This window comes from Oryctolagus cuniculus, chromosome 12 (assembly GCF_964237555.1).
Source record: "Oryctolagus cuniculus chromosome 12, mOryCun1.1, whole genome shotgun sequence".
NCBI classification, from domain to species: Eukaryota; Metazoa; Chordata; class Mammalia; order Lagomorpha; family Leporidae; genus Oryctolagus; species Oryctolagus cuniculus.
Genome location: NC_091443.1, coordinates 21,460,727 through 21,488,329, shown reverse-complemented (window position 1 = coordinate 21,488,329; position 27,603 = coordinate 21,460,727). Strand labels below are relative to the sequence as shown.

The window sequence follows — 27,603 nt, the reverse complement described above, 5'->3', positions numbered from 1 at the left end:
TCCTGCTAACAAGCCTGGGAAGGCAGTGGAAGATGGCCCAAGTGCTTGGGCCCCTGCACCCACATGGGGAGTGAACCAGCAGATGGAAGATCTATCTCTCCTGTCATTCTACCTTTCTGATCAATATCTCTTAAAAAAGTAGTCTAACACTAAATTCTTTTTTCCTTTTGAATATGTATTTATTTATTTGAAAGGCAGAGTGACACAAAAAGAGCTCTTCCACCAAAATGCTTTACTCACTCAAAGCCTGTAGGTGCCAGGGCTAAGCCAGGTGGAAACCAGGAGCCAGGAACATCATCCAGGTCTCCCATGTGGGTGGCAGGAACCCAAGTACTTGGGCCATGGGCACATTAGCAGGAAGCTAGATGTGTAACTGGGACTCAATATAGGATGTGAGCATCCCAAGGTGGCTTAACCTACTGTGCAACACACTCCCCATCACTAATTCTTTTTTTTTTTTTTTTTTTAAGATTTTATTGATTTACTTGCAAGGCAAAGTTACAGACAGAGAGAGAGAGAGAGGGAGAGACAGAACCAGTCATCCACTGGTTCACTCCTCAAATGGCTGAGCTGAGTCCAAGCCAGGAGCCAGGAGTTTCCTCTGGGTCTCCCACACAGGTGCAGGGGCCCAAGCACTAGGGTCATCTTCTACTGCTTTCCCAGGCCACAGCAGAGAGCTGGATCAGAAGAGGAGCAGCCAGGAATAGAACCTGTGCCCACAGGGGATGCTGATGCCACACTTGGAGGCTTAGCCCACTACACTACAGCAACGGTCCCCCAACACTGATTCTTAATTTTTACAATAATACAAATAGAAGTTTGATAAAGTAGAGCACTTTAGGGAAAAATATCTTTAATATATTAAACTTTGTGTTTTGAGGCCGGCGCCGCGGCTCACTAGGCTAATCCTCCGCCTTGCAGTGCCGGCACACTGGGTTCTAGTCCCGGTTGCCCCTCTTCCAGGCCAGCTCTCTGCTGTGGCCAGGGAATGCAGTGGAGGGCCCAAGTGCTTGGGCCCTGCACCCCATGGGAGACCAGGATAAGTACCTGGCTCCTGCCATCGGATCAGCGGCGGCCATTGGAGGGTGAACCAATGGCAAAGGAAGACCTTTCTCTCTGTCTCTCTCTCTCACTGTCCACTCTGCCTGTCAAAAAAAAAAAAAAAATCAAACTTTGTGTTTTGAAATACAAAATTACTTGGAATTAAAATTATATTTCAAATTTATAACAAACCAATGTGAGATAAACAAAAACAGTACCATTACAGGAAATGCTTTCTCTCTTTGCTGGCCATCATCAATTAGATTCCTTAAATCTATGAGCCTCCTTAGAATGTTAGACAATAGGCCGGCACCGCGGCTCAATAGGCTAATCCTCCACCTAGCGGCGCCGGCACACCGGGTTCTAGTCCCGGTCGGGGCACCGGATTCTGTCCCGGTTGCCGCTCTTCCAGGCCAGCTCTCTGCTGTGGCCAGGGAGTGCAGTGGAGGATGGCCCAAGTGCTTGGGCCCTGCACCCCATGGGAGACCAGGAGAAGCACCTGGCTCCTGGCTTCGGATTAGCGCGGTGGCCAGGCAGCAGCGTGCCAGCCGTGGCAGCCATTGGAGGGTGAACCAACGGCAAAGGAAGACCTTTCTCTCTGTCTCTCTCTCACACTATCCACTCTGCCTGTCAAAAAAAAAAAAAAAAAAAAAAAGAGAGAGAGACAAAAGCAAAAAAAAAAAAAAAGAATGTTAGACAATAACAGTATTACTAGTATTTTTAGTAACAAGTCCTCTACACCTTAGTTGTGATTAATTCAAAACATTAAGAATCTTTCATCAAAGCATTCAGTTTAGGTGTTTGAAGCTTTTAGTGAAATGCTACTAATGATGGGAAGACAGTGACGTTTATCCCTACAAAAGCAAGCAAGAACTGGACAAACTGTATTCAAAAAGCTGAAATGGTAAATGGTTCCATTTTAAAATTCCCTAACTGCAGTCTGGGATATGTTGACCTGGGGGAAGAACCTTTGGATGGAAAGCCTCCGTTTAACTGTATACATCTGCAGGCTGTACCAGAAGGAAATGGGGTAGGCTTAAAAACTTTGAAACAAAGGAATCCTATGAATTTTGTCATGAAAAATATTGAAAACACTGTTAGTGAAGAAAGGCACTCCGAATGGAGATAAAAGACAACTTGTTTAAAAACTATAAAAGACCACAGAGGCCGAAATATTTAGGCATGTCCATTTTGAACCTGGGACTCCTCCAACGAGTCGAATTTGCCTTGACTTTGCCTGGGACCTGAGAAGCTACCAGAGTTCTTTTTCTCACTGGGAGCTGTCAGGGTCTAAAGAAAACAATCAACTGTGAAGATCTCACTTCCGAAGCATTCTGCCTAGAAGGCAGCTCTGGGGGCGCGCGCTCAGCTGGTGGCGGAGGCGCGCACGCCCCATCCGGGAGTGCCAGGGTTCGACACCCGGCTCCGGACTCGGCGGGACAAGCGGGCACCGCCTAGCGAGCAGACAAAATCCCCCGACCTGAGGACCCGAGAGGAGGGGAAACGCGGCTTGCATCTCGCCCAAGTCCCTGGAAGCCAGACTTTGGACTTATGCATTGCAACTAGCAAGTACGCGCCGGGTCAGACTCCGACACGATCCCACCTGCCGGAGTCGCTCCCGGCCGACCGCAAAACCGAGTGCGGGGGAGACCTGTTTTCGGATTTACCCCCGAAACATCTTTCCTCCCAACCAACCGTACCTCCCAGAATCATCGAAGCAGACATCCGTGTGTCCCTCCGTATGTCCGTATCTCATCGGTTTCTGCGTGGCCGGCATCTTCTTTACCTGCCCAAGCCACTCTTACTTTAAAGGGGAGGAGAGGGCTCGGGCTCCCCTCACGCACGCCGTCCACAGCCCCGCTTCCCGCACGCGAGTGCCACCAGCAAGGAGCCACACTTCTCCCAGGCGGCCGCGGGCCGGCGCAGCGAGCAAGCTCAGCGGTGACCGAGCCTCGGCGCCCGAGGGAAAGCGAGGAGCGAGCGCCCGCGCAGGGCCGCTTCCCGCGCTCTGGCGCGCTCGCCCCGCTGCGCCTGCGCAGACCGCCCCCTTCCCCGCCCCCGCCCAGCGCAGCTCCCGGTGAGGTCGCCGGGTGGTGGCGTCACGGCGCGCCGGGCGCGAGGGAAAGAGCCGGTGCCGGGGAGCGAGGGAAGAAAGGAGGGAGCCGAACACGGAAGTGCTGGCGGCGCCTGGGGAGCCGGCGGAGGCAGCGGCTGCGACGCCCGGGACGAGCACCGAGCGCCCCAGGGCGGGGCGGGGGGGTGGGTTTGCTGGAAGGCAGCCGCCTCGGAGGACCCACGCGTGGTGCCGGAGCGGCAGGGCCTCCTTCAGCGCTTCGGCGAGCTCGCAGGGTGATGGCGATGGTGATGGCGGCTGCTGCTCGGACCGCCCCAGCAAAGCTGCGCTCCGGGAGGTGAGTGGGGGAAGGGTGGCCGCTGCCTGGCCTTGGAGGCCGGGGTCGTGTCCCTGCCTTCCCAGGCAGACCTCTCTCCAGGTCCCGGAACGGATCCACCCCTTTCCAGGGGCTTGGTTAGAAACAGATCTTTGGGCATCTGTTCTAGAGGAACGGAAAGCGAAACCTCCTGGAGCCTTTAATCTTAGCATCCCTCGTGCTGTCACCTTGTCACCTCTGTAGAGATAAAGGAGGAAAGAATTTCAGGTCTGGTGGTTGCTATCGGTTCCGACAGGTATGGCGCGTTCGTTAATGCTTCTTCCTCGCCAACTCTATCCAGAAAAATCCCTTAAGGAGAAAGTAACTTGTTTTTCCCCATTCAGATCCGATCTGAAGTTCATTGCCATGCGTATTAGAGGCATTAGGACCGAGCTGTGTTGTTGAATACTTGGCTTCGTCCGTGCGATCTATGTGCTAAGGTGTTGGCCATCAAGTCTATGCCTTTCTCGTTCTCCATATTGGTAGACCGGTACCTGGTGAAAACCTTCACAAATATATTCTTTCTTTGGTATTTATCTTGAGAATTTCTCTGGGTTCTTATGTGTGCGGCGCGCGGGGGGGGGGGGGTGCTACCTTCCAGTCTCAATCAGAGACTATTTTAGGACTTCAATGAGACATTGTTTTTCCATTGTAGAGATTTCCCTATTGTTTTCTGTCCAGTTCCATTGTGAAAGTTGGAGGCGCCTTTAGACAAGCCGTGCAAGCCGTGGTGTTCTTAACCTTGGTGGGAGTCGTTGTTTTTAGGACTAGGACTCCAAATGGGCCTGCTGGAGTTTGTACTTGAATGAAGAGGACAAGTGATTGGTTCAAAAAGGCTTTGAGATTTGTGGGGGAATAACGTGCTGTGAATTTCCACAAGAGCAGAGACACCTGAGATGATGTTTTCTGAGTGTCTTCGTTTTATTGGAGAGCATTTGCTTTTAGCTAGATTGACTCATAATTTTTGGTCCATATAGCTGAGTATTATCGGATAGAATATGGGTTAAAGATGAACCCTGATAACACTCCATCTCTAATTTGAATAAATCATCATGAAATTTCAGTGTAGTAGTCAGAGTCCCGCAAAAGAAGAATCTGCAAATCCTAACAGGAATTACAGCTGTGAAATGCCTTAGCCATGATATGTTGAAAACTATCAGTGGTCAATACATCCGTTCTTTCTCTGCCTTAGCGATCAAGCCACTTGATCATAGGCTAAAAAAATTTTTCTTTTGCAGATTTCACGTGTCTAGAAAGAGCTTAAGCCTTAGAGTCAAACATCCCTACATTTTCATTTTCACACTGACACGTTGTGTGACCTTGAATAAGCTGCTTTACTTTCCTGAATGTGGAATTCTCATCTCTAAAATGCAGATGATGCCTCCATCAAATTTTTAAAAGTACATGGGAAATATTAATGGATATAGAAAGCCAATTATTACCAATGTCTCCTGTTATTAACAAGGTATTGTAGGTGAGTGGCTTTGTTTACAGTGGGGTTTGTTTAAATCATTATCCAGTAAAATTTTTCAAATATCAAAAGAAGCATTCTTACTTTTACTAGTGTAATTTGTTTTCACAGTTCCATTTGTTTCAGTTAAATGCCTACAAATTATAATGCCTTTAATGATTTCGTGATTTTGTTGAGGGAAATCAACATTCAAACAACATAGTGCAATAATCAAATGTGTACCCTAAATACTAACAAAATTGGTTATTTAAGATAATCTAGATTTTTAAGAAAGAAATGAATATAGCTGTGTCACTGATAGGGGTGTCAAATTTTTCCATATTGATTTATTCATTATTAACAGCGGTGTCTCATAGGAGTGGGTGGCTGAATGTACTAACTGAAAATGATGCCAAGGTCGCAGATTTAGTTGCAGTGTAGGTTAGCTTGTCCTGCTGTGACCACTCAGGGTACTGTTAGACTTACAAATATTGGATACATTACTTTTCTATCAATAGTATTAGTTATATGACTAATGTATAATCATACAGCATCGATCCAAGAAACTTTATCAGTATTACCTTATGGAGGAATTTGTAAAATACTTTTTCAGTAAAATTATGTTGTTGATGTAAAAATAGTTAGTACTGTGAAAGATAAGACTAAAGGTAACAGTAACTGAGGAGGACAAAGTATTGGAAAAAAACATCTAAGGCAAGTTAGAGATCTGAAGATTTGTGTATCTCCTGATTTTTATATGTCCTGAAATTTCCTAGCCTACTTAATTTATTTTGGGGTAAAAGATACTTGTGTACATGTAAACTTGAGGTGATATGCATACAGTAAAAGTCTCCTACTCTCAGCCACCCAGTTCCCCTAATGACAACCAGTATTTGATTCTTGTGTTGAATTGATGCTGTATCTTTTACTACAACATAACCGATATCTGTGTTTATAGGTAGAAAAACTAAGTCTCAGAAAAGCTTTGTCTAAAGTGACACACCTAAATGTCAGACCCAGTTTTGTCACCTAATCCAGGGTAGTCCATCACACTGCTTCTCCAAATCATAGCTATTGCCATAAAACTTAGAATTTATTATTTATTTATTTATTTTTGGACAGGCAGAGTTAGACAGTGAGAGAGAAAGAGACAGAGAGAAAGGTCTTCCTTTTTCCGTTGGTTCACCCCCCAAGTGGCTGCTACAGCCGGTGCGCTGTGCCTATCCAAAGCCAGGAGCCAGGTGCTTCCTCCTGGTCTCCCATGCAGGTGCAGGGCCCAAGGACCTGGGCCATCCTCTACTGCCTTCCCGGGCTACAGCAGAGAGCTGGACTGGAAGAGGAGCAACTGGGACAGAATCCGGCGCCCCAACCGGGACTAGAACCCGGGGTGCCAGCGCCGCAGGCGGAGGATTAGCCTAGTGAACCGCGGCGCCGGCCAAAACTTAGAATTTAATAAAACATATCAGGACATAAAAGCAGTTGCATTTAAGTCTAGTCACCTTTTATTTGTTTGTGGTTGAAACTTGTTACCAAACCTTAAATGTAAGAGTATGTAATTGTTGTAAAACAATGAAGAGAATAATCTATAATCAGCCTTAAAAATTTTTGCCTACCATTTCTGTTTATATTTATTTATTTACTAATTAAATTTGTAAGGAACTCCACACAACTTTTAGTAGGAGCATGTTTAATTTTAGGCGTGCTGTAAAGTGCTTTATGATATTTCAGAAATGCTGGAGCTTCCTCAGCTTCACATTTTTAAGGTGTGTCCTCGTGCAAATTTTCTAGCCATGTAGGTAGCCTTTGTTTCCTCTTTCCTTTTTCCTGATTTTTGCCACTTTCCCACCTCTCGTTTTAAGAAATTTCCTTATTCTATGTGAAAAGTTCTGAGTATTACTAGGAAGTAGTCAGTATTTATTTTCATTAAGCTCAATCAGTGTATGTTGCTTCCATACATTTTAGTACTGGCCATAAAAACACCAGGTAGCTGACATTGTCCAGATTTTAAAATGGGAAAACCTAAGCTAAATGAGATTTTTGTTGTTGTTAACACTCCTAGTGAATGTTCAGCCAGCCCCTATTTGTTATTTTTTCAAAGATTTATTTTATTTTGGGGCCCACACTATGGTGCAACAGGAAGAGCTGCTGCCTGCAGTGCCAGTATCAGATAGATATGGGCGCCGGTTTGAATCCTGTTTGCTCCACTTCCGATACAGCTCCCTGCTAATGTGCCTGGGAGAGCAGCAGAAGATGACCCAAGTCCTTGGGCCCCTGCACCAGCATGGGAGACCTGGAAGAAGCTCCAGGCTCCTAGTTTCAGATTGGCCTATTTCCAGCCATTGCATCCATTTCAGGAGTGAACAAGAGGATGGAAGACACACACACACACACACCCCGCCTCTGCATCTGTAATTCTGCCTTTCAAATAAATAAATAAATAAATAAACCCTAAAAACAAGTTATTTTATTTGAAGGGCAGAGTTATGGGGAAGGAGCGGGGAGAGAGAGATGGGTCTTCTGTTTCCTGGTTCACTCCCCCAAATGGCTAGGAACCAGGAGCTTCATCCAGGTCTCCCACATGGTTGCAGAAGCCCAAAGACTTAAGCCGTCTTCCACTGCTTTCCCATGTGAATTATCAGGGAGCTGGATCAAAAGTGGAGCAGTGGGATGCTGGCATTAAAGGCTGTGGCTTAACCCGTTATGCCACGATGCATCCACCATTGTTATTTATTTTTAATTGACAAATAGTAAGTGTGTATTTATGGGATACAAGGTAGTATTTTGATCTGTATCTTCATTATAGAGTCATTTAAGCTAATTAACATATCTTTCTTCACCGACTTATTTTTGGTGATGAGAATGTTAATATCTAATTTAGCAATTTTGATGTATACCATATATTATTAATTGTAGTCATTAACTAGTGTTTTCTAGAATACAGATAGGGTATCAGTGGCAGAATCAAATATTAGGAAAGCAAGTGGAAAAAATGGGGAGAAAAGGGAAAGAGGATATAGTGGTATTAAAAATCAGTGATTCCTTTAAAAAAAAATACAGTTAAGTCCCAGGGCACCCTGGCTCTGGAGCATGTAAAGAGGAGATACTTTAAAATGTTTCCTGACAGTGAGCCTTTTGTAACGATTAATTTTTTTTTAGTTAAGAGATTTTTCTCATAAACTTGCTTTTGTATTTTTTTTCCCTTAAGATTCCAGTGAATTCATCTGTTATCTGGTAATAGATTGTTTATGGAGCCTAGATGTTTCTGCAGACCATAACTCAAATATCACGGACTGTCATCAGAATGCTTCCAAAGAGTTCTTGAGTACATGAAGGCAGGTACTGAAATCATGGATTTGCTAGGGAAAGTCCCAAAGCTAAAATTCTACTTGAATAATCATTTATTTGTGAATTCTTTATGTAGCATGCTGAATTACTCTATAGGATCAAAGTTATTTCAATTTAGTATTTACATGAATTCTAGTCTTAGATATACATCAGCACTGTAGACAAAAGTAGTTCAGTGAATAATTAATGTGTACAGTAATGTTATGTTATCTAACAACAACAGAAGACAATTGAATTATCCAGAGAAATGAAGTTGAACCCTTTAAATCTTTTATTAGTGAAATGACCATAAGTGAGCATTCATTCTGTTAAAGCTGTCACTATTCTTTTTTTTTTTTTTTTCAATGATTAAAAAAAAAGCAAGATGTCACTGTGTACTCCTCAGGGCTGTGTAACATACCTCCATTCATAAAAAATTGGCTAATCAAGAACCAAAGCCACCTTCTTCCAAGTAATTCTTTCTTCTCTCTTTAAAAAAAACAAAATCTATAGCTACCATCGAAGACCTTTGATTCATCAGCATCTTTCAAAGTAGCATCTTTGATTTCTGTACTACATAAGGTTGGTAGTAAAGCCACCTTATCATTTTTTTGTCTCTTCTAATTCTTTTGTACAGTTAATTATAGACTATTTGGAACAGTTTGTTCAGGTTTATAACCCCATTTTTTTTCCACTTGCTTTCCTAATATTTGATTCTGCCACTGTTCCCCTATCGGTATTCTAGAGGACACTAGTTCTGTGGAAGAATAAGTTTCAGATTTTACAGATAAAGGTAAAAAAAATACCACCAAAGTACCTTTTTAAAAAACTCATCATTAATTGTTGTACAATAAAAATGATTTTCCTCTCACTAAAAAATTTTAGTGAGAGCAGAGTGGTTGAAATCTTTTTAATTTTTTTTTTTTTTAAGATTTATTTTATTTATTTGAAAGAGTTACGGGTGGGGTGGGGGGACGTCTTCCATTCGCTGATTCACTCCCCAGATGACTGCAATGGCCAGAGCTGAGCTGATCAGAAGCCAGGAACCAAGAGCTTCTTCTGGGTCTCCCTCATGGGTGCAGGGTCCCAAGGACTTGGGCCATCCTCCACTGCTTTCCCAGGCCATAGCAGACATCTGGATTGGAAGTAGAGCAGCCAGGACTCAAACCACCACCCATATGGGATGCTGGCGCTGCAGGCTGAGGCTTTAACTCGCTGCATCACAGCATTGGCCCCTCTTTTTAATTTTTAAGAATCTTGATTTAGGGGCCAGTATTGTGGTGTAGCATCCCATATGGACACCAGTTCATGTCCAGGCTGCTTCAGCTGTAATCCAGCGCCCTGGTCATGGCCTGGGAAAAGCGTTGGAAGATGGTGCAAGTGTTTGGGCCCCTGCCACCCACATGAGAGACCCAAATGAAGCTCCTGGCTCCTGGCTCCTGTCTTTGGCGAGGCCCAGCCCTGGCTGTTGCAACCATCTGGGGAGTGAACCAGTGGATGGAAGATCTCTCACTTTGTAACTCTGACTTACAAATAAGTAAATAAAATCTTCGAATAAAATAAAATACTACAATCCATGAATTCATTCCAGTGATATACAAGCAACTGCACTACAGTGAAAGTCATTAAAGAAATAGACAAAACCTTTTGGAACACCTACCATTCCCTCAGGAATCTATCTGACGGTGAGTGATGAGGACATGTCAACTGTACTTTCCATACTTTCAGCAGCTTAAAAAGAAATTTTATATTTATTTGAAAGGCAGACAGACCAACACAGAAAGATCTGTTCACTGGTTCACTTCTTAAATGCCCATAATAGCCAGAGCCAGGAGCTAGAAAGTAATCTCTGTCTTTCACATCAGTGGCAGGGACCCAACCACTTGAGCTGCCCCCCAGGGTACACAATTAGCAGGAAGCTTTGATCAGAAGTGGAGCCAGCACTCAAACCCAGGCATTCCAAGACAGGAAGCAGGCATCCCAAGCAGCATCTTAACTTCTGTGCCAAATACCCGTCCCAAATTTTAATTTTTAGGCAAATATAAATGAAAGCCTTCTTCCTACTTTGGAGACTATGATATTAGAATACGTTCTGGACCATGTATTGATTGGTCAAGACAACATTTTATAAAAATGAAGCTTCTTGAGCATGAAATCGTAGTTTTCTAGCAAAAGAGAAGCTGAAAATTAAATAAGAGTATAATTCAAAGATACAAAACAATAACTAGTCATGAGAAAATGTTCAGTGCATTAACTCCTTACACATGATCAGGTGTGTTCAGGGTGGTATGGCCATAGACATGAACTCTTTAGGTATGGGTAAGTGTTTGGAGAACTCATCTGAGTCAGTGATATATTTCACTTTATTTTATGGGCACCTGCAGCATTAACACAAATCCAGACAATTAACCTAAAATCCAAAGACACTTGATTTATTGGTACCTGTTACATACAAGTTGGTAGCCTTGCCAAAGGAAGCCTGTTTTATTAGCATGTAAACTTGTATATAGGAAAACTAGAAGTTCTCCAAAGGAAAACACCAAATTCTTCTGTAGCTTCATGATCTGTTGAGTTTCAGCTGTATCTGGCACGTCGATCCTTTTTCACTTTGAAAAACTGATTATCTTCATAATTATATTCACTATAAAATCTCTTTGTGGCTAACATTGGGCTAGAGACAGGTGTTCTGTGATTTTATCATGAACTACAAGAGACCTTCAAAAAGTTTATGGGAAAATTGAATTAAAAGATAATGCAGATTTTCCATGAGCTTTATTCTAAAGATTTCTGTTTTATTTATTTGAAAGCCTTATAGAGAGAGAGCTGGAGAGACAGAGAGATCTTCGATTCACTGATTCACTTCCCAAATGGCAGCAATGACCAGAGATGGGCCAGGAGCCAGGAACTCCATTTGGGTCTCCTACATGGGTGGTGGCAGGGGCCCAGGCACTTTAGCCATCTAATATTGCTTTCCCTTGCATATTAGCAGGTAGCTAGATTGCAAGTGGAACAGCCAGGAGTCAAACCAGCACTCATGGGCAGCTTAACCCACTGTACCATAATGCCAGTCCCTCCAGGAACTTTTTGAAGTTTCCTTCTGTTACTGTAAAACAGGTGTATGTGCCTTTAACAAAACCACATATCTAATCTTAAAAAAAAAAAAAACTTGAAGATACATGTTAACATTTTTGAGTACTTATTCCATTTAGAATCTGAGCTGAATAGTTGATGTTCAGTATTTCATTTCATCCCCAAAAGCCCAGTGAAATAGCATCAATACCTCTATTTGACAAGTGAATGAACTAAGGTTTCAAGGTCAGAAAGCTAACACAAAGCAGAAACTGGACTTTGTCATCCCATCACTGAACTGTGGAATTCCATTCCTGCCACCAATAGTATGTAGAAAGTGAAAATTGAATGCTTGCTGCTGTGTGATGGGATTTTGGGTAGTTGTCACTTTTTTCTTTATAACTTTATGCCTGGTTTGACTTTTTTACAGTAAGCATGAATTACATTTATGTTCATCAAAATGACACATGTAACTGAGTTAAAATTGAATTGAGGGGCCTGCGCTGTGGTGTAGCCAGTAAAGCCACCACCTGCAGTGCCAGCATCCCATATAGGCACCAGTTTGAGTACCAGCTGCTTCACTTCCAATCCAGCTCTCTGCTATGGCCTGGGAAAGCAGTAGAAGATGGCCCAAGCCCTCAGGCTCCTGCACCCGCATGGGAGACCTGGAAGAAGCTCCTGGCTTCGAATCTGTGCATCTCCAGCTATTGCAGCCAATTAGGGAGTGAACCAGCAGATTGAAGACCTCTCCTTCTCTCTCTGTGTAACTCTGACTTTCAAATAAATAAATAAATATTTTTTAAAAAATTAAATTGAGGCCGGCACTGCGGCTCAATAGGCTAATCCTCCACCTGCGGCGCCGGCACCCTGGGTTCTAGTCCCAGTCGGGGTGCCGGATTCTGTCCCGGTTGCTCCTCTTCCAGGCCAGCTCTCTGCTGTGGCCTGGGAGTGCAGTGAAGGATGGCCCAAGTGCTTGGACCCTGCACCCGCATGGGAGACCAAGAGAAGCACCTGGCTCCTGGCTTCGGATCAGCGCGGTGCACCAGCCACAGCTCGCCGGCCACAGCGGCCATTGAGGGATGAACCAACAGAAAAAGGAAGACCTTTCTCTCTGTCTCTCTCTCACTGTCCACTCTGCCTGTCAAAAAAAAAAAGAAAAATTAAATTGAGCTGGACAGCTTAGATAAATGCTGCAGTCCTCACTTATCCTATCCCAAGAGCATCTACTTTCAAACATTTTAATGTTTTTCCAATATTTACCTTCATATTTCTAAATAATATGCTTATACTCTTTTTTTTTTTTAAGATGTATTTATGTTAAAGAGAGACAGATCTTCCATTCATTGATTCACTCCCTAAGTGGCTACAAGACCAGCACAGGGCTAGGCCAAAGCCAGGAGCCCAAAACCCCATCTGGGACTTCTGCATGGGTACAGGGACCCAGGTACTTGGGCCATCTTCCACTGCTGCTCCAGGTGCATTAGCGGAGAGCTGAATTGGAACTGGAGTGGCCATGATGGGAACCACTGCTCAGATAGGATACTGGCATTGGAGCCATGGCTTGATCTACTGTACCATGAAGCCAGCCCCAGCAAATGTCATTTTATTTGCAGTCCTTTGGTTATAACATTTTTCCCTTTCAGAAAAACTTTAGTATGAGTTGAGTGTACTTTGTCCAAAATGCTTGGGAATAAATGTTTCAGATTTCAGATTTTGCGTCTTTCTGAATTTGTCGTATTTATGTATATGGAATGTGAGATGCAGTAGGGAAGGAACCAAGTCTAAACATGGAACTCATTTCTCTTTCACGTACACGTTATACACATAGCCTGAAGATAATATCCTTTAGTTCTGAGAAATTATCTAATACAATTTTCTTGATAATTTCTTCCCACCACTTTTTGCTTTTTTTAAGAAATCCTAATTTTCTTGTCTTTTTTGTCTACCCATTTTTCTGTTACCCATTTTTTTTCCCTATTTCTTCAACTTATCCTCTAACTTTTTAAAAAAAGATTTCTCTATCTGCTCATTTATTTGAAAGGTAGAACAACAGAGAGAGAAGTCTTCCATCTGCAGGTTAACTCCTCAAATAACAACACAGCCAGATCTGCGCCACCCCAGAAGCCAGAAACTCAACTGGTCTCCCACATAGGTGGCAGGAACCCGAATACTTAGGCCATCTTCAACTGCATTCCCAAGCACATTAACAAAAAGTTGGACTAGAAGCAGAACAGCCAGGACTTGCACCAGCACTCTAACATGAGATTCCAGCATCATAAGCAAGGGCATAAGCCACTCTGTACTACAACACCAGCCTCTCCAACTTTCCTATTGACTATTTCAGCAATTATATTTTTTAATTTCCAAAACACTTATTCTGATCTTGACTCGTTTTTAACTGTTTATTTATTTATTTTCATCTACCTGAAAGGCAGAGGGAGAGAGGTCTTCCATCTGACGTTTCACTCTCCAAATGCCCTCAACAACTTGGGTTAGGCCAGGCCAAAACCAGGAGTCTGCAGCTCCATCTAGGTTTCATGTGGGTGGCAGGGGCCAAACCAGTTGGACCATCATTTGCTGTCTCCCAGGATGCACTAGCAGGAAGCTGAATCAGGAGCAAAGTAGCTGGCACTCCAGTGTGGGATGTGGATATTCTAAGCAGTGGCTTAACACACTGTACCACAACAGCTACCTCTTGATTCCTTTTTTTAAAGATTTACTTACTTATTTGAAAGGCAGAGTTACATAGAGGAGGAGAGAGAGAGGTCTTCCATCTGATTCAACGCAGATGGCCAAAACGGCCAGAGCACACCAATCCGAAGCCAGGAGCTTCTTCCGGGTCTCCCACGCGGGTGCAGGGTCCCACGCACTTGGGCCATTTTCCACTGCTTTCCCAAGCTATAGCAGAGAGTTGGATTAGAAGTGGAGCATCTGGGCCGGCGTCACGGCTCACTAGGCTAATCCTCCGCCTAGCGGTGCCGGCACACCAGGTTCTAGTCCCGGTTGGGGCGCCGGATTCTGTCCCGGTTGCCCCTCTTCCAGGCCAGCTCTCTGCTGTGGCCAGGGAGTGCAGTGGAGGATGGCCCAGGTGCTTGGGCCTGCACCCCATGGGAGACCAGGAAAAGCACCTGGCTCCTGCCATCAGATCAGCGCGGTGCGCCAGCCACAGCGCGCCGGCCGCGGCGGCCATTGGAGGGTGAACCAACGGCAAAGGAAGACCTTTCTCTCTCTCTCTCTCTCTCTCTCTCTCTCTCACTGTGCACTCTGCCTGTCAAAAAAAAAAAAGAAGAAGAAGAAGAAGTGGAGCATCTGGTACTCGAACCGGCGCCCAAATGGGATGCCAGCACTGCAAGTGGCGGCTTTACCCACTATGCCACAGTGCTGGCCTCCCTCAGTTTATTGTAATAGAATCTTTGTAGTTGTCATATCTTCTCTAAGTTGGAAGATGTGTATGAGTAGGCGGTGCTGTGGATAGGTGAGCTTCAGTGGGTGCTTGAGTGGCCTTCAGGCTTTTTATTAGAAAATTCCTAACTGTCAGCATTTCTAGGTCTTTGCTCTTTGGAGATTCTATTTCTCCACTACAGTGTCTTCTCTCCTTTTATTTTTTTTTTTTTTTTCAAGATTGATTTACTTATTAGGCAGAGAGAGAGAGAGAGGTCTTCCATCCTCTGGTTCACTCTCCAGATGACCGCAGTGGGAGGAGCTGCACTGATCTGAAGCCAGGAGTTTCTTCCAGGTCTCCCACGTGGGTGCAGAGGCCCAAGGACTTGGGCCATCTTCTACTGCTTTCCCAGGCCATAGCAGAGAGCTGGATCGGAATTAGACCAGCTGGGACTTGAACTGGCACCCATATAGGATGCCAGCACTGCAAGTGGTGGCTTTACCTGCTATGCCACAGCACCAACTCCCTTCTCTCCTTTCAGAGAGGTAGTGAGTCTGGCTGCTGGGGTTCTGGGAGCTGTACAGGTAAGGAACAAGGAGCCTTCATCTAGTCATTACACTTTTAGTCCTAAGCCTCCCCTCTCTGCTATTTTGTTTCCCAAGTCCCAAGCCTCTCTGGTTCAATTTCTCCAAATAACAAATGTATAAATGTCCCATCTGCTGTAAGTGTGGGGATAAGAGCCTGAGAAATTAACTAATCTTTATCTGATTTTCAACCTACCTCCCTGTTTTCCTCCCTGTTCTCTACCCACACTTTCTGTTAACACCTGGCATGTGTGGGTCCTGAACTTTGCCTACTCTGTTGGCTGGTTTCCTAACCCTTCTGCACCTGGTGTCACTCAGCTCTCCACTACTGAGTCAATTATTGCTCCTCTGTTTTGTGTGCTCATATTTTGTGAGTGAGGGTATATATATCTCCTAGTTTCATTGAAGGTGAGTCTTGTGAATTTATTTATCATTTTCCCTTGTCATTTTGGGCTGACTTCTGAGAGAAGATTTTCATTCAGCCATTGTAAACTATATAATTATTTCCTTTTTTATTATTTATTTATTTGACAGGCAGAGTTAGACAGTGATAGAGAGAGACATAGAGAAAGGTCTTCCTTCCGTTGGTTCACCCCCAAAATGGCCGCTACAGGCGGCACTGCACCAATCCGAAGCCAGGAGCCCAGTGCTTCCTCCTGGTCTCCCCTGCGGGTGCAGGGCCCAAGGACTTCGGCCATCCTCCACTGCCCTCCCAGGCCACAGCAGAGAGCTGGACTGGAAGAGGAGCAACCGGGACAGAATCTGGCGCCCCAACTGGGACTAGAACCCGGTGTGCCGGCGCCGCAAGCAGAGGATTAGCCTAGTGAGCCATGGTGCCGCCCCCCTGTTTCCTTTATAATCAAGAAAAAACCTAAGAGCTGTTTTCATCCTAAAGGGAAATCAAGTTATGCTACTCATTCAGAAATTTTTTTTTTAAGATTTTATTTATTCATTTGAGAGGTAGAGTTACAGACAGAGGGAGAGACAGAGAGAAAGGTCTTCCTTCCAATGGTTCACTCCCCAAGTGGCCGCAATAGCCGGAGCTGTGCCGATCTGAAGTCAGGAGCTTCTTCCTGATCTCCCATGCGGGTGCAGGGGCCCAAAGACTTGGACCATCTTCTACTGCTTTCCCATGCCACAGCAGAGAGCTGGATTGGAAGAGGAGCAGCTGGGACTAGAACTGGCGCACATACGGGTTGCCGGCACCACAGGCAGAGGATTAACCTACTATGCCATGGCACTGGCCCCATCATTCAGAAATTTAACTAATGGGAAAGAAATTTTAGTAATGGAAAGAAAGAGTTGTAAGTAAGGAAGCATTAGCATTGCTGAAAGATTTTATAGACAACTTGGTTATTTTTGAGGATGGTGAGAAGTTGAAAGATTAAAGCAGTGCCCCTGTAAAAGATGTGCATATCCTCAAGAACAGAGAAAGTGAACGAAGAAGCTCCACAGTGAAAAGTAGCAAGATGGCAAGATTAGGGAGCTCACACCCGGTGGAGTAAAAGTTACTCACCCAGCTAATAAGCTGCTAAGTTTGATTTTTACTTAGTAAATAAAAGCACTCGATATTTCAGGCCTTAATCAGTAGCTGTTCATATTCTTCAGTGTACATTGTTGGCTCCTACTGGTTTCTTTTTGTTCAGTGGCGTTTAGTCAATGAACAGCCAAAGCAAATTGTTGATATAACTTTGGCTGTGCTAAATGATTTTTCTTTCAAAATTACAAAGGACACATTTTCTCTCTAAGAATTTTGAATGATTACATACCAGTGAGCTCACTAAGTCAAAATAATAAGTATAATCACCAAATGCTTTTCAATATTTAGAATTGGAGTTCTTTTATGTGGCAATTCTGTGTCATTAGTTCACACTTTTATGTACTTGCCAATCATAATTGCCAATGCAGATGCTTGTTTATAATCCTACTACTTTGAAAACAGATTCAAGAATCTGTAGATAAACATTTACTTGACGGTTTGGATTTCTTTTTTATTATAATTTATTTATTTTCTATTTTCATTTTCTTTGGAAGGCAGAGAGATGGAGAACTTCCATCCACTGCTTCACTGCCCAAATGCCCACAACATCCAGATCTGGGCCAGGCCAAAACTAGAACCTGGGAACGCAATCCCAGGACCCAAGTACTTGAGTCCTCGTCACCTACTGCCTCCCACATGGTGCACTAGCAGAAGCTGAGAGTGGAAGCAGAGCTTGGACTCAAAGCCAGCACTCTGACATAAGCTCGGGTATCCCAAGTAACACCTTAACTGCTATGCAAACTTCTACCCCAACTGTTGGAATTTTTAATGTTTCTCTAACATAAACATAATTAGAAGAGTGATTGAGTTCCTCAGTCACGAAATTTGACTTCAATTTGTAAAGATATTTGAAATTATAGAAACAGTACTCCCCAATTTTGGCTTAAATTTTGTTCCATTTAAGAATTACTTAAGGCTGGCGCCGCAGCTCACTAGGCTAATCCTCCACCTGCGGCGCCGGTACTCCAGGTTCTGTTCCCAGTTGGGGCACCAGATTCTGTCCAAGTTGCTCCTCTTCCAGGCCAGCTCTCTGCTATGGCCTGGGAAGACAGTGGAGGATGGCCAGGTGCTTGGGCCCTGCACCCGCATGGGAGACCAGGAAGAGGCACCTGGCTCCTGGCTTCAGATCGGCGCAGCGCGCCGGCTGTAGCAGCCATCTGGGGGGGTGAACCAATGGAAGGAAGACCTTTCTCTCTGTCTCTCTCTCACTGTCTAACTCTGCCTGTCAAGAAAACACACACACACACACACACACACAAAGAATTACTTAAATTCCATCCATACTCCATCATTACTGTTTTCATGAGATTCTGTGTTTTACATTGTGACTTTTTTTTAGATTTATTTATTTATTTGAAATTCAGAGTTACAGAGAGAGGGAGAGACAGAAAGAGGGAGATCTTCATCCGCTGATTCACTTCCCAGATGGCTACAATGGCCAGGGCAGAGCCGGGCCGGAGCCAGAAGCCAGGAGCTTCCTCCAGGTCTCCCACATGGGTCATCTGTGCTGCTTTTCCCAACCCATTAGCAGGGAACTGGCTCAAAAGTGGAACAATGGGGACCGGAACTGACACCTATGTAGGATATCAGTGTCACGGGCAGCAGCTTTACCCAGTATGCCACAACGGCCGGTCTACATTGTGACTTCTCATTTGTCTATCCAACTTCATGGGAAAGGCATTGCCCTATAGAAATGTACCTGCTTGTTTTCAAATGATCAAAAAGGCAGTGTCTGTAAAATGCCAAGTTTTTTCAAATACTATGCTCTTTATTTTTTTCACTGTAAAATTATGGTTTATTATCAATAAAATTATTGATATGTTTCATAGGTGTTTTGATTTTTTTATATCACTTCAGCCCAGCCCAATTTCTTTTCTTTTCTTTTCTTTCTTTCTTTCTTTCTTTTTTTTTTTTTTTTTTTTTTTTTTTTTTGACAGGCAGAGTGGACAGTGAGAGAGAGAGACAGAGAGAAAAGAGAGAAAGGTCTTCCTTTGCCGTTGGTTCACCCTCCAGTGGCCGCCATGGCCGGCGCACCGCGTTGATCCGATGGCAGGAGCCAGGCACTTACCCTGGTCTCCCAAGGGGTGCAGGGCCCAAGTGTGGCCACTGCACTCCCTGGCCACAGCAGAGAGCTGGCCTGGAAGAGGGGCAACTGGGACAGAATCCGGCGCCCCGACCGGGACTAGAACCCGGTGTGCTGGCGCTGCAAGGCGGAGGATTAGCCTAGTGAGCCGCGGCACCGGCCCCAGTTTCCTTTTTTAAAAAGCAATATTTATATATACACACACACCATCCTATATTTCATGCACAGAACTGATTCTCACATAGTGCTTTCATTGATTTTCGCAGAAGGCAAATGTGATTTGACATCCCACTAGGAACTAAAGCTCATTATTAATAATGAGGCAAGTCACTCACATCACTGAAACATGATTGTTAACAAAAACATGAATGCTGTCCATTTTTCCTCATGTTCACGAAATTCCTAAGTCAAACAGGATGCACCTGAGAATGGAACTCCACTTTCAACACTGTGTACTACTTGCTCAACTATGTCAGTGTTTTCAAATCCTGAGGAAATTTTCCCCAGCTTCTGCCTTGCTCAGCGTGCAAGAGCCACCAACAGGACACACATCAGGGTCCCCTCACATCAAGTTCAAGCATCAACACAGCAAGGAGACGCTCTGGGTCTGGCTTTCCATTACCTTGTGTGGAGCAGACTCTCAGGACGCCACCATTTGCGCCACAACTGTTGCGTACCCTCTCTTCTGCTCCTGTGCATCCCCTGGGCTGGAATCCATGCTTAGTCTGATAGTGCAGTTTACCAATTACTGAAATGAATTGACAAGGCTACCTTGGGAATGCTTGCTTAGCATTCCCACTGTCTGTTGATGATTGTTTATTTAATAAATTCTTATGGAGACTGGCTTTAGCCTAGCAGTTTAGACACCAGTGTTCCATATCAGAATACCAGTGTTCAATTCCTGACAGAGGCATCTGACTTCAGCTTTCTGCTAATGCAGACTCTGTTGTTGTTGTTTTTTTAAGATTTTATTTATTTATTTATTTGTTTATATTTGAGAGTTAGAGTTACAGACGGAGGAAGAGATAGAGAGAAAGGTCTTCCATCCGCTGATTCAGTCCCCAAATGGCCGCAGCAGCCGGCGCTGAGCCAATCTGAAGCCAGGAGTTTCTTCGGAGTTTCCAATGCGGGTACGGAGGCCCAAGCGCTTGGGCCATCTTGTACTGTTTTCCCAGGCCATAGCAGAGAGCTGGATCGGAAGAGGAGCAGCCAGGACTAGAACCAGCACCCATATGGGATTCGGGCACCACCGGCAAAGGATTAACATGCGCCACAGCACCAAGCCCTAATGCAGACTCTTTAAGAGGTAGTGATGGGGCCAGCATTGTGGCATATTGGGCAAAGCCATCACCTGCAACACTGGCATCCTAGATGGGTGCCAGTTTGAGTCCCAGCTAATCTGCTTCCCATATAGTTCACTGCTAATGGCCTGGGAAACTAGTGGAAGATGGCCCAGGTACTTGGGCCACTGCCAGCCATGTGGAAGACCCAGATGAAACTCCTGGCTCCTGAATTTGGTCTGGCCCATCCCTGGCCATTATAGCCATCTGGAGAGTAAACCAATAGATCGAAGAAATCTCTCTCTCTCTTCTCTCTTCTCTCTCTCTCCCCCCTTCTTTCCCTCTCTCTCTCTAACTCTTTCAAATAAATAAATCTTTTTTATAAAAGAAAAGAAAACTAAGAGACAGTAATGACTGCTCAAGTAATTAGGTTCCTGCCACTCTTGTGGAAGACCTGGATTGAGTTCACCACTTCTGGCTTTAGCTTGGTCCAGCCCTGGCCATTGTGGGCACTGGGGAGTTGAGGGAGGTGGGGACGTGTTCTCTTTCTCTCTGCCTCTCAGATAAATAATTTTTAAAATAATAACATCAATTTATATGTTTTTTATTTATTTTAATTTAAAAGACAGAAGGGAGCAGACAGAGAAAGCTGCCATCTACTGGTTCACTCCTTAAATGTCCCCAACAGCCAAGGCTGTTCTGGGGCCAGCACCAAGAGCCGGAAACACAATCCATGTCTCCCATGTGGGTGGCCAGAGCCCAATTACATGAACTAGAACCAGGAACCAGACCTGGAATGTGGGCATCTAACTGCTAGGCTAAATGCCCACACCCGACCCCCACCATATTTTAGAAAAAAAGGCAACAAGGAGACAGAAGTAAAGGAACTATATAAGGTAGTGGTTCTCAAACATTAGGACAAAGATTTGTGACTGTCTCAGAAAAAGAATACTTTGTCCGTTGTGGAATAAAATATGAGGCGAGATTGATGTAAGATATTCTTTAAGACTATATTCACATTTGAGCATATATTGTAACTGAGGGAGGAGGCTTGGCTTTTTCTGATCCACATTGAAAATTAAGTATGGGAAGGGAACTCAGACTAAGAACTGTGTGGCACTATGATGTTATTAGTGTGAGTTAGAGTAGTTTATTATCTACGTGGGAGTTAAGTATCTTGGGACTATCTTGCAACATATTCAGTATCCGCTTTCTTTTTCAAACACTAATTGTGATTTTTTTTTCATCATATCTAATTGGGTCTTAAAATGTAAACTATACGAGGTAGAAAACAACAAATGGTTAATGACTTTTTTTTTCCCCCTCCTTAGACACATCCAGAAAGTGCCTGGAAGAAAATTCCACCTGGAAAAACTGAAAAAGCACTATTTATAACACTGGAGTTTGTGGATAATTTCTTAAAATGGCGGAAAGTAGTGAAAGTAACGATAAAAATGTAGATGTAAGGCCCAAAACAAGTCGGAGTAGAAGTGCTGACAGAAAGGATGGTTATGTGTGGAGTGGAAAAAAGTTATCTTGGTCAAAAAAGAGTGAGAATTGTTCAGATACTGAAACAGTGAATGCTGTCGAGAAAACGGAAGTTCCTCTAAGAAGCCAAGAAAGGAAGCACAGCTGTTCATCCATTGAGTTGGACTTGGATCACTCCTGTGGGCATAGATTTTTAGGTCGATCTCTGAAACAGAAACTGCAAGATGCTGTGGGACAGTGTTTTCCAATAAAGAACTGTAGTAGCCGACACTCTTCAGGGCTTCCGTCTAAAAGAAAAATTCATATCAGTGAACTTATGTTAGATAAGTGTCCTTTCCCACCTCGATCGGATTTAGCCTTTAGGTGGCATTTTATTAAACGACACACTACTCCTATAAATCCCAAATCAGATGAATGGGTAAGCACAGATTTGTCTCCGAGTGAACTGCGGGATGGTCACCTAAAACAAAGAAGGAACATGGAAGAAGATGTGAACTGTTTCTCACACACCGACGTTCAGCCTTGTGTCATCACTACCAACAATGCGTCATGCACAGGTGGTCCTGTGACTGACTCAGTGGTGAACCTGGTTTCAAATAATAGTATAGAAGATAGTGATATGGATTCTGATGATGAAATTATAACACTTTGCACAAGTTCCAGAAAAAGGAACAAACCCAAGTGGGAAATAGATGATGAAATCCTGCAGCTGGAAACACCTCCCAAGTACCACACGCAGATCGACTATGTCCACTGTCTCGTTCCAGACCTTCTTCAGATCAATAACAACCCGTGCTACTGGGGAGTTATGGACAAATACGCAGCTGAAGCTCTACTGGAAGGAAAACCAGAGGGCACCTTTTTACTTCGAGACTCAGCACAGGAAGATTATTTATTCTCTGTTAGCTTTAGACGCTATAGTCGTTCTCTTCATGCTAGAATTGAACAGTGGAATCACAACTTTAGCTTTGATGCCCATGATCCTTGTGTCTTCCATTCACCTGATATTACTGGTCTCCTAGAACATTATAAGGATCCCAGTGCCTGTATGTTTTTTGAACCACTTTTATCCACTCCTTTAATTCGGACTTTCCCCTTTTCCCTGCAGCATATATGCAGAACAGTTATTTGTAATTGTACAACTTACGATGGCATTGATGCCCTTCCAATTCCTTCTCCCATGAAGTTGTATCTGAAGGAATATCATTATAAATCAAAAGTTAGAGTACTCAGGATTGATGCACCAGAACAACAATGCTAGGAAAAGGGTAGGAACATAGGAATAATTATATACATATTTTCAGTTAGTATTTTTATTTTTCTTATGCCATTTTGAACTTTTCTACAAAGGCAGTTGATATCCAAAATAGTCCTTTGTCCTAGATTTTCCTTCCAGATCAATTTATTTTTCCTATGATATACTAATTGTTTAAGGTTATACCCTAAATTGAATAGGTATTTTTAACCAGATATTTTTGGTTTTTGTTTAACTGTGTAGATTATATACTTAATATTTTTTTCTTAATTTATGTATGATCCAGGCATATTTGAAATTTGATAGGCATTGCAAACTGCGTTAGGATATTCTGTGTCTCATACTTTAAAAATAATCATATTATCTACATGTAAAAAATTTTGTTAATTTATACCATCAGTATTATACATAAAATATAGCTTCCCCATCGCCATTTTCTTTTAGTTGTTTTAAAAATATTCAGTAAAGATGAGTATTGTCATTCACCATTCATACTAACCTGACATTTTAATTTCCTAATAAGGGATGTTAAAGGTAACAAAATGACTTAAAGTCAAATGTAATGTTTTCATTTTAAATATTAACCACAAAGCAGGATTTCTAATATGGTTAACCTGGTCTGTGAGAATCACGTGAGAACATGACATTCCGGAGGTACATCTGTTCTTCAGTAATGTAGTAGGATCGTTTGTTATACCTGATAGGTCTCTTTGTTAACCTGAAAGAGTTATAACGCCTTGAAAACAAATTTTATTACAGAGGCTTTAAAAACAACCATAGCACTTTTAGCAGCTAATAGTTACACAGTACTAAAGCTACTGTAGGGTTTTTGTATATTAACTTACTAACTGTTGCTTCTACTTAGCCCTTTTGTGGAAACTCTTAGCCTCTTAACTTTGGGGAGATTCCACAGTTCATAAGCAGCCACAGGTTTCTACTGGTGAACAAAGAGTACATGAAAAGGTTTTGTTACTTTAAATTTAACCTGAATACAAGTTCAAGAAGTAAACATGGAACTCAGTATTCAGGAAGCTTAATACTGCTCTTCATCTTCAAGTTCCAAATAATTACTCCTGTCTTTAGAATTTATGTTTTTAATGTGGCTTCAAAATAAAGCCTTCAGACAGCTACATGGCTTATGTCATACTGAACAATAAGTAGGACAAAAGGGTAATATTTAAATTGACTCCCAAGAACAGGGCAGCATTTTTAAAAACATCAAACTTCTTTTTGTAAAAGATCAGTTACTAATAAATCTATACAGATTGCCCAGTTTTTCTTCTAATGAGTTGTCTACCCATTTGTACAAATTGGCATTTGTAATATAATAATTGATTTATTGATGCTAGTTTAGCTGTATTATTAAACTGTTTCTACCTGGATTGAAAGAAACTTCCCGAGTTTCCAAGTTAGAACAGATGTTTCCTAATTGTTGCTTTATGTTGAAATAGCATTTCCCTTCCTTGCAGTTCTGCTGGTAACATAAAAATAACACTTCTCAGTAACAGCTTTAAAATCCTCAGCAATTATTACAAAACGAAACCGAAAAATTGTTACCATTATCTTCTGGCATTTTTTTCCTCAGTGATCTCAAGATTGTCTCGGGCTCAGTAAGGGGTAGCTACTATGATGTCATTTCCCTGAGCAGTGATGAGGCTCAGGTTACCATCACACCAGGATCGAGGTAAATACCTGTTTTCAAGATGCTCACCTTTTAGAATGGTGGAAAGTCATACTACCTCATCTTTATTGTGGCACTTTTGTAGATCACTGAGAAGCTTATCTTAATCAACATAACATTTCCTCAGTATCCATCTTTGGTGAAAGAAAATTGACAATGTGGTAAAACTCTACCCACGATTATAGTTTTTTATCAGACTTTGATAAAAAGACTTTTTGTTTCTGTGAAACAATTATTTTAAATATTCTTCTTTTAAAAATAACTTTTTATCAGAACAGAAAACCCAAGGAATGACTAGCTTATGAATATTCTGTTACACAGTAGTTTTATAAAGAAAAATGAGATATAATTATGTTGTCTTTTATAGTGGTAAAAATTAGTGTTTATATGAAAGTCAAGATCTAAGCTTTTCATATAATTCAAACTGATTGCTTGTGATATATTTTCTCTGGCTTTTTATTTTCTCAACTTCAAGGTATTAATAACAACATTTTCAAAATACTGCCATATCTGTAGCCTTGAAGTATCTACTAAGAACAGGGAAGAGACTCACTCTGAAATGGTTTGTATTTTTCTTTGGTACTTGCTGCAATGAAAAGAAATTTGGAAAGTAGAAGTATAAAGACTTGAGAAGGGAATTGTTTGCCATGAAGGGAAAAGAGTAGTACTAATTTTTTAAGACATTTAAAGATTGGAATTTAGAAAGGTTAACCCCTTTGTGTCTTTGTGAAGATCCATTTGGAGGAACATCCATTATTCAAAAACTTACTCATCAAAAATGTTCAATACATTTATTGGATTATGGAAAAAGCAAATTTTCAGAGGAACAGTATGGGGTGATATCACTATATCTAAACATAAATTTTGTGACTAAACTTTGAGAACATTTGAAAAGTGTGAATTGCAGGGTTGAGGGGGCATTCAGCGTGGTGGAAATGTGTAGAGTATATTGGTGAGAGAATGGAACTAACAGAAAAAAGATGAAATATTAAAATTAACAATTTGAGCATTACCTCAGGGAAAATCCTTGAGTGAAAGGGAGCGCTACTTAATTGCTAATAGCAAGTCTGGACCAGATACTTAACTGCACTTTGGGAATCATCCTGTGCTAATCAGGATATAAACTTGAACTTTTCTATCTTTCTCTGAAGTTTTGTAGGACATACCCCATCTTTTTTTAACCTACAGCATCTTGATTCGTATTATAATAACTGAAATATGCTGAGTGGTATTTTTTTAAGTTCTTTGAGGATTTTTGTATGAAAACTTGTGATCTTTCTATAATTGTGCCATTCACTTAAATAATTTATAAATAGAATGGTTTAATTTAAAGGAAGACCTAATAGGAACACGCTTAAAGGAGGCTTTTAGTCAGCCTGTGGCTAGATTTATTGATTTGGTGATCAAACTTGTGTTCTTTCCTGAATTTCAGCTCATGACCAGCTCTGGTCAAAAGGATGACTTTAAGTTAAAGTTTTGGATTTTTATTATAAATAATAAAAAAGAATGGTTTAATAATAGAAATCCTTTCAAAAGTAGGACAAATGTGGCAAATAGGAGTCATGTCATTATACAAATTCCCATTTCTTTTTATATGAAAAAAACATAAACCTTATCATTTATTCATGAGCTGAAGCCATTAAGAAGATAAATCAAGTTACCAACTTCCTGTCTCTGAAGTTTGGATCATTTTATAGATCCACGTAATAGCTTCCTTCCTGTGAAACAAAGAAGATATAATTCTTATATTCTTTGTTTTCATTAAAAATAGTCACTTTTGACTGTAATCAGAATCCAATAAATGGCTTATGTATTGATTTTGGCAGAGAATGTCACAGGAAAGTAGACTGAATTATAAAACGTTCCTGGAGACACAACAAGGAAAACAATGTTTAAATGTAAAATAGCCTGGGTAATGTATGGTAATTTAATTTCCAAATGAAAAAAAAAAATTTTAAGTCAAGGGCAGATTGTTTCTTCTTTGGGAAAATTCTTTATAATTTTTGTTTCCACATAATTAGTTTTACATTAATTTTTATTTCTAAGGAAAGAACATAAAGCACAAAGGGTTCTTTATTAGTGGCCTATTAGGAATGAGGAATGCTACAAGAGCCTCTCTGTCATTCTGATACACTAAAATTGGACACAAAATTTGGAGGTAACTTTATAAAATGAACTGGCTTGTAAGTAAAAAATATAGATGATGGATATAACCCAATAGAAAGACATTTAGGACACATGAATTCTATTTCAAAAAAGCAAAGATTTATTTACTTTATATTTTTTAGAGATTATTCAGTCCTATGTCTTTTCATATCCCATAAAATCTAAGTAATAATATTACTTCTCATTTTAATTCCTGAAGGATAATTATTCCATGAGAAGTGACTCTTGGAGCATACTTGAAAATAATTACTGTACAGCCGTTAAATACTAATGTGATGATAGGTTTTCAGCATATCCCCATAGTGGAATTTGCAGAATTGTTCTCTTGTTACTCTAATAGACTTTCTGGGCAGGATTTGACCATGGAGAAATCAGTACACTTTGAACTGATGTCATAGCGTCTGCAACTGCAGGAACGACTGCCATTTTCTCCTACAAATTGTAAAGTCTATGTAAAATTGATATCTTAAAAGTTGATTACATTTGCAGGAAATAAGATAATCACTTTTGCTGTGGTTATAATCAAATCTGAGTTTTCAGACTTGAGAGCCATGGTGTAGATTTTCTCAAATTATGCCGACCTTGCTAGAATTGGATAAATTCTGTATAAGCCAAGTATGGCTTATACATACTTGAATATACAGTTTATTAACTTTACAAAGCTATGACTTGTCAATCAGACTTGTAGACCTACACCCTTACCCAAAACAAGTAGATTCTTCCCAGTTTTATTTTTTATCCTGAAGTTCAATGTTTACTATTGGATGTGAGTTCAAATAAGCTGATCTGAGTAACTTTTCATTTCTGAATTAAAACTATGAAAAATCCAAA

At 41.9% G+C, this 27,603-nt stretch overlaps 2 protein-coding genes across 2 annotated transcripts in view; one reads left to right on the top strand and one right to left on the bottom strand.

The window, feature by feature from the left end:
- WDHD1 (WD repeat and HMG-box DNA binding protein 1) overlaps positions 1 to 3,065 on the bottom strand; it is a 63,122-nt gene extending 60,057 nt beyond the window's left edge. The window contains exon 1 of the mRNA XM_002718259.5: positions 2,742 to 3,065. Within this exon, the coding sequence (XP_002718305.2) occupies positions 2,742 to 2,818 (77 nt within the window). The 5' untranslated portion in view covers positions 2,819 to 3,065. The remainder of the gene's footprint in view (positions 1 to 2,741) is intronic.
- A 245-nt stretch (positions 3,066 to 3,310) lies between these two features.
- Positions 3,311 to 27,603, top strand: SOCS4 (suppressor of cytokine signaling 4). Its single transcript, XM_070053638.1, has 2 exons — positions 3,311 to 3,452; positions 21,514 to 27,603. The coding sequence occupies exon 2, from the start codon at positions 21,606 to 21,608 to the stop codon at positions 22,929 to 22,931; it is 1,326 nt and encodes a 441-aa protein (XP_069909739.1). The 5' UTR covers positions 3,311 to 3,452; positions 21,514 to 21,605; the 3' UTR covers positions 22,932 to 27,603.

Excerpts from the sequence above, each read along its gene's own strand:
- SOCS4 (XM_070053638.1), top strand. The coding sequence starts at position 21,606 with ATGGCGGAAAGTAGTGAAAGTAACGATAAAAATGTAGATGTAAGGCCC.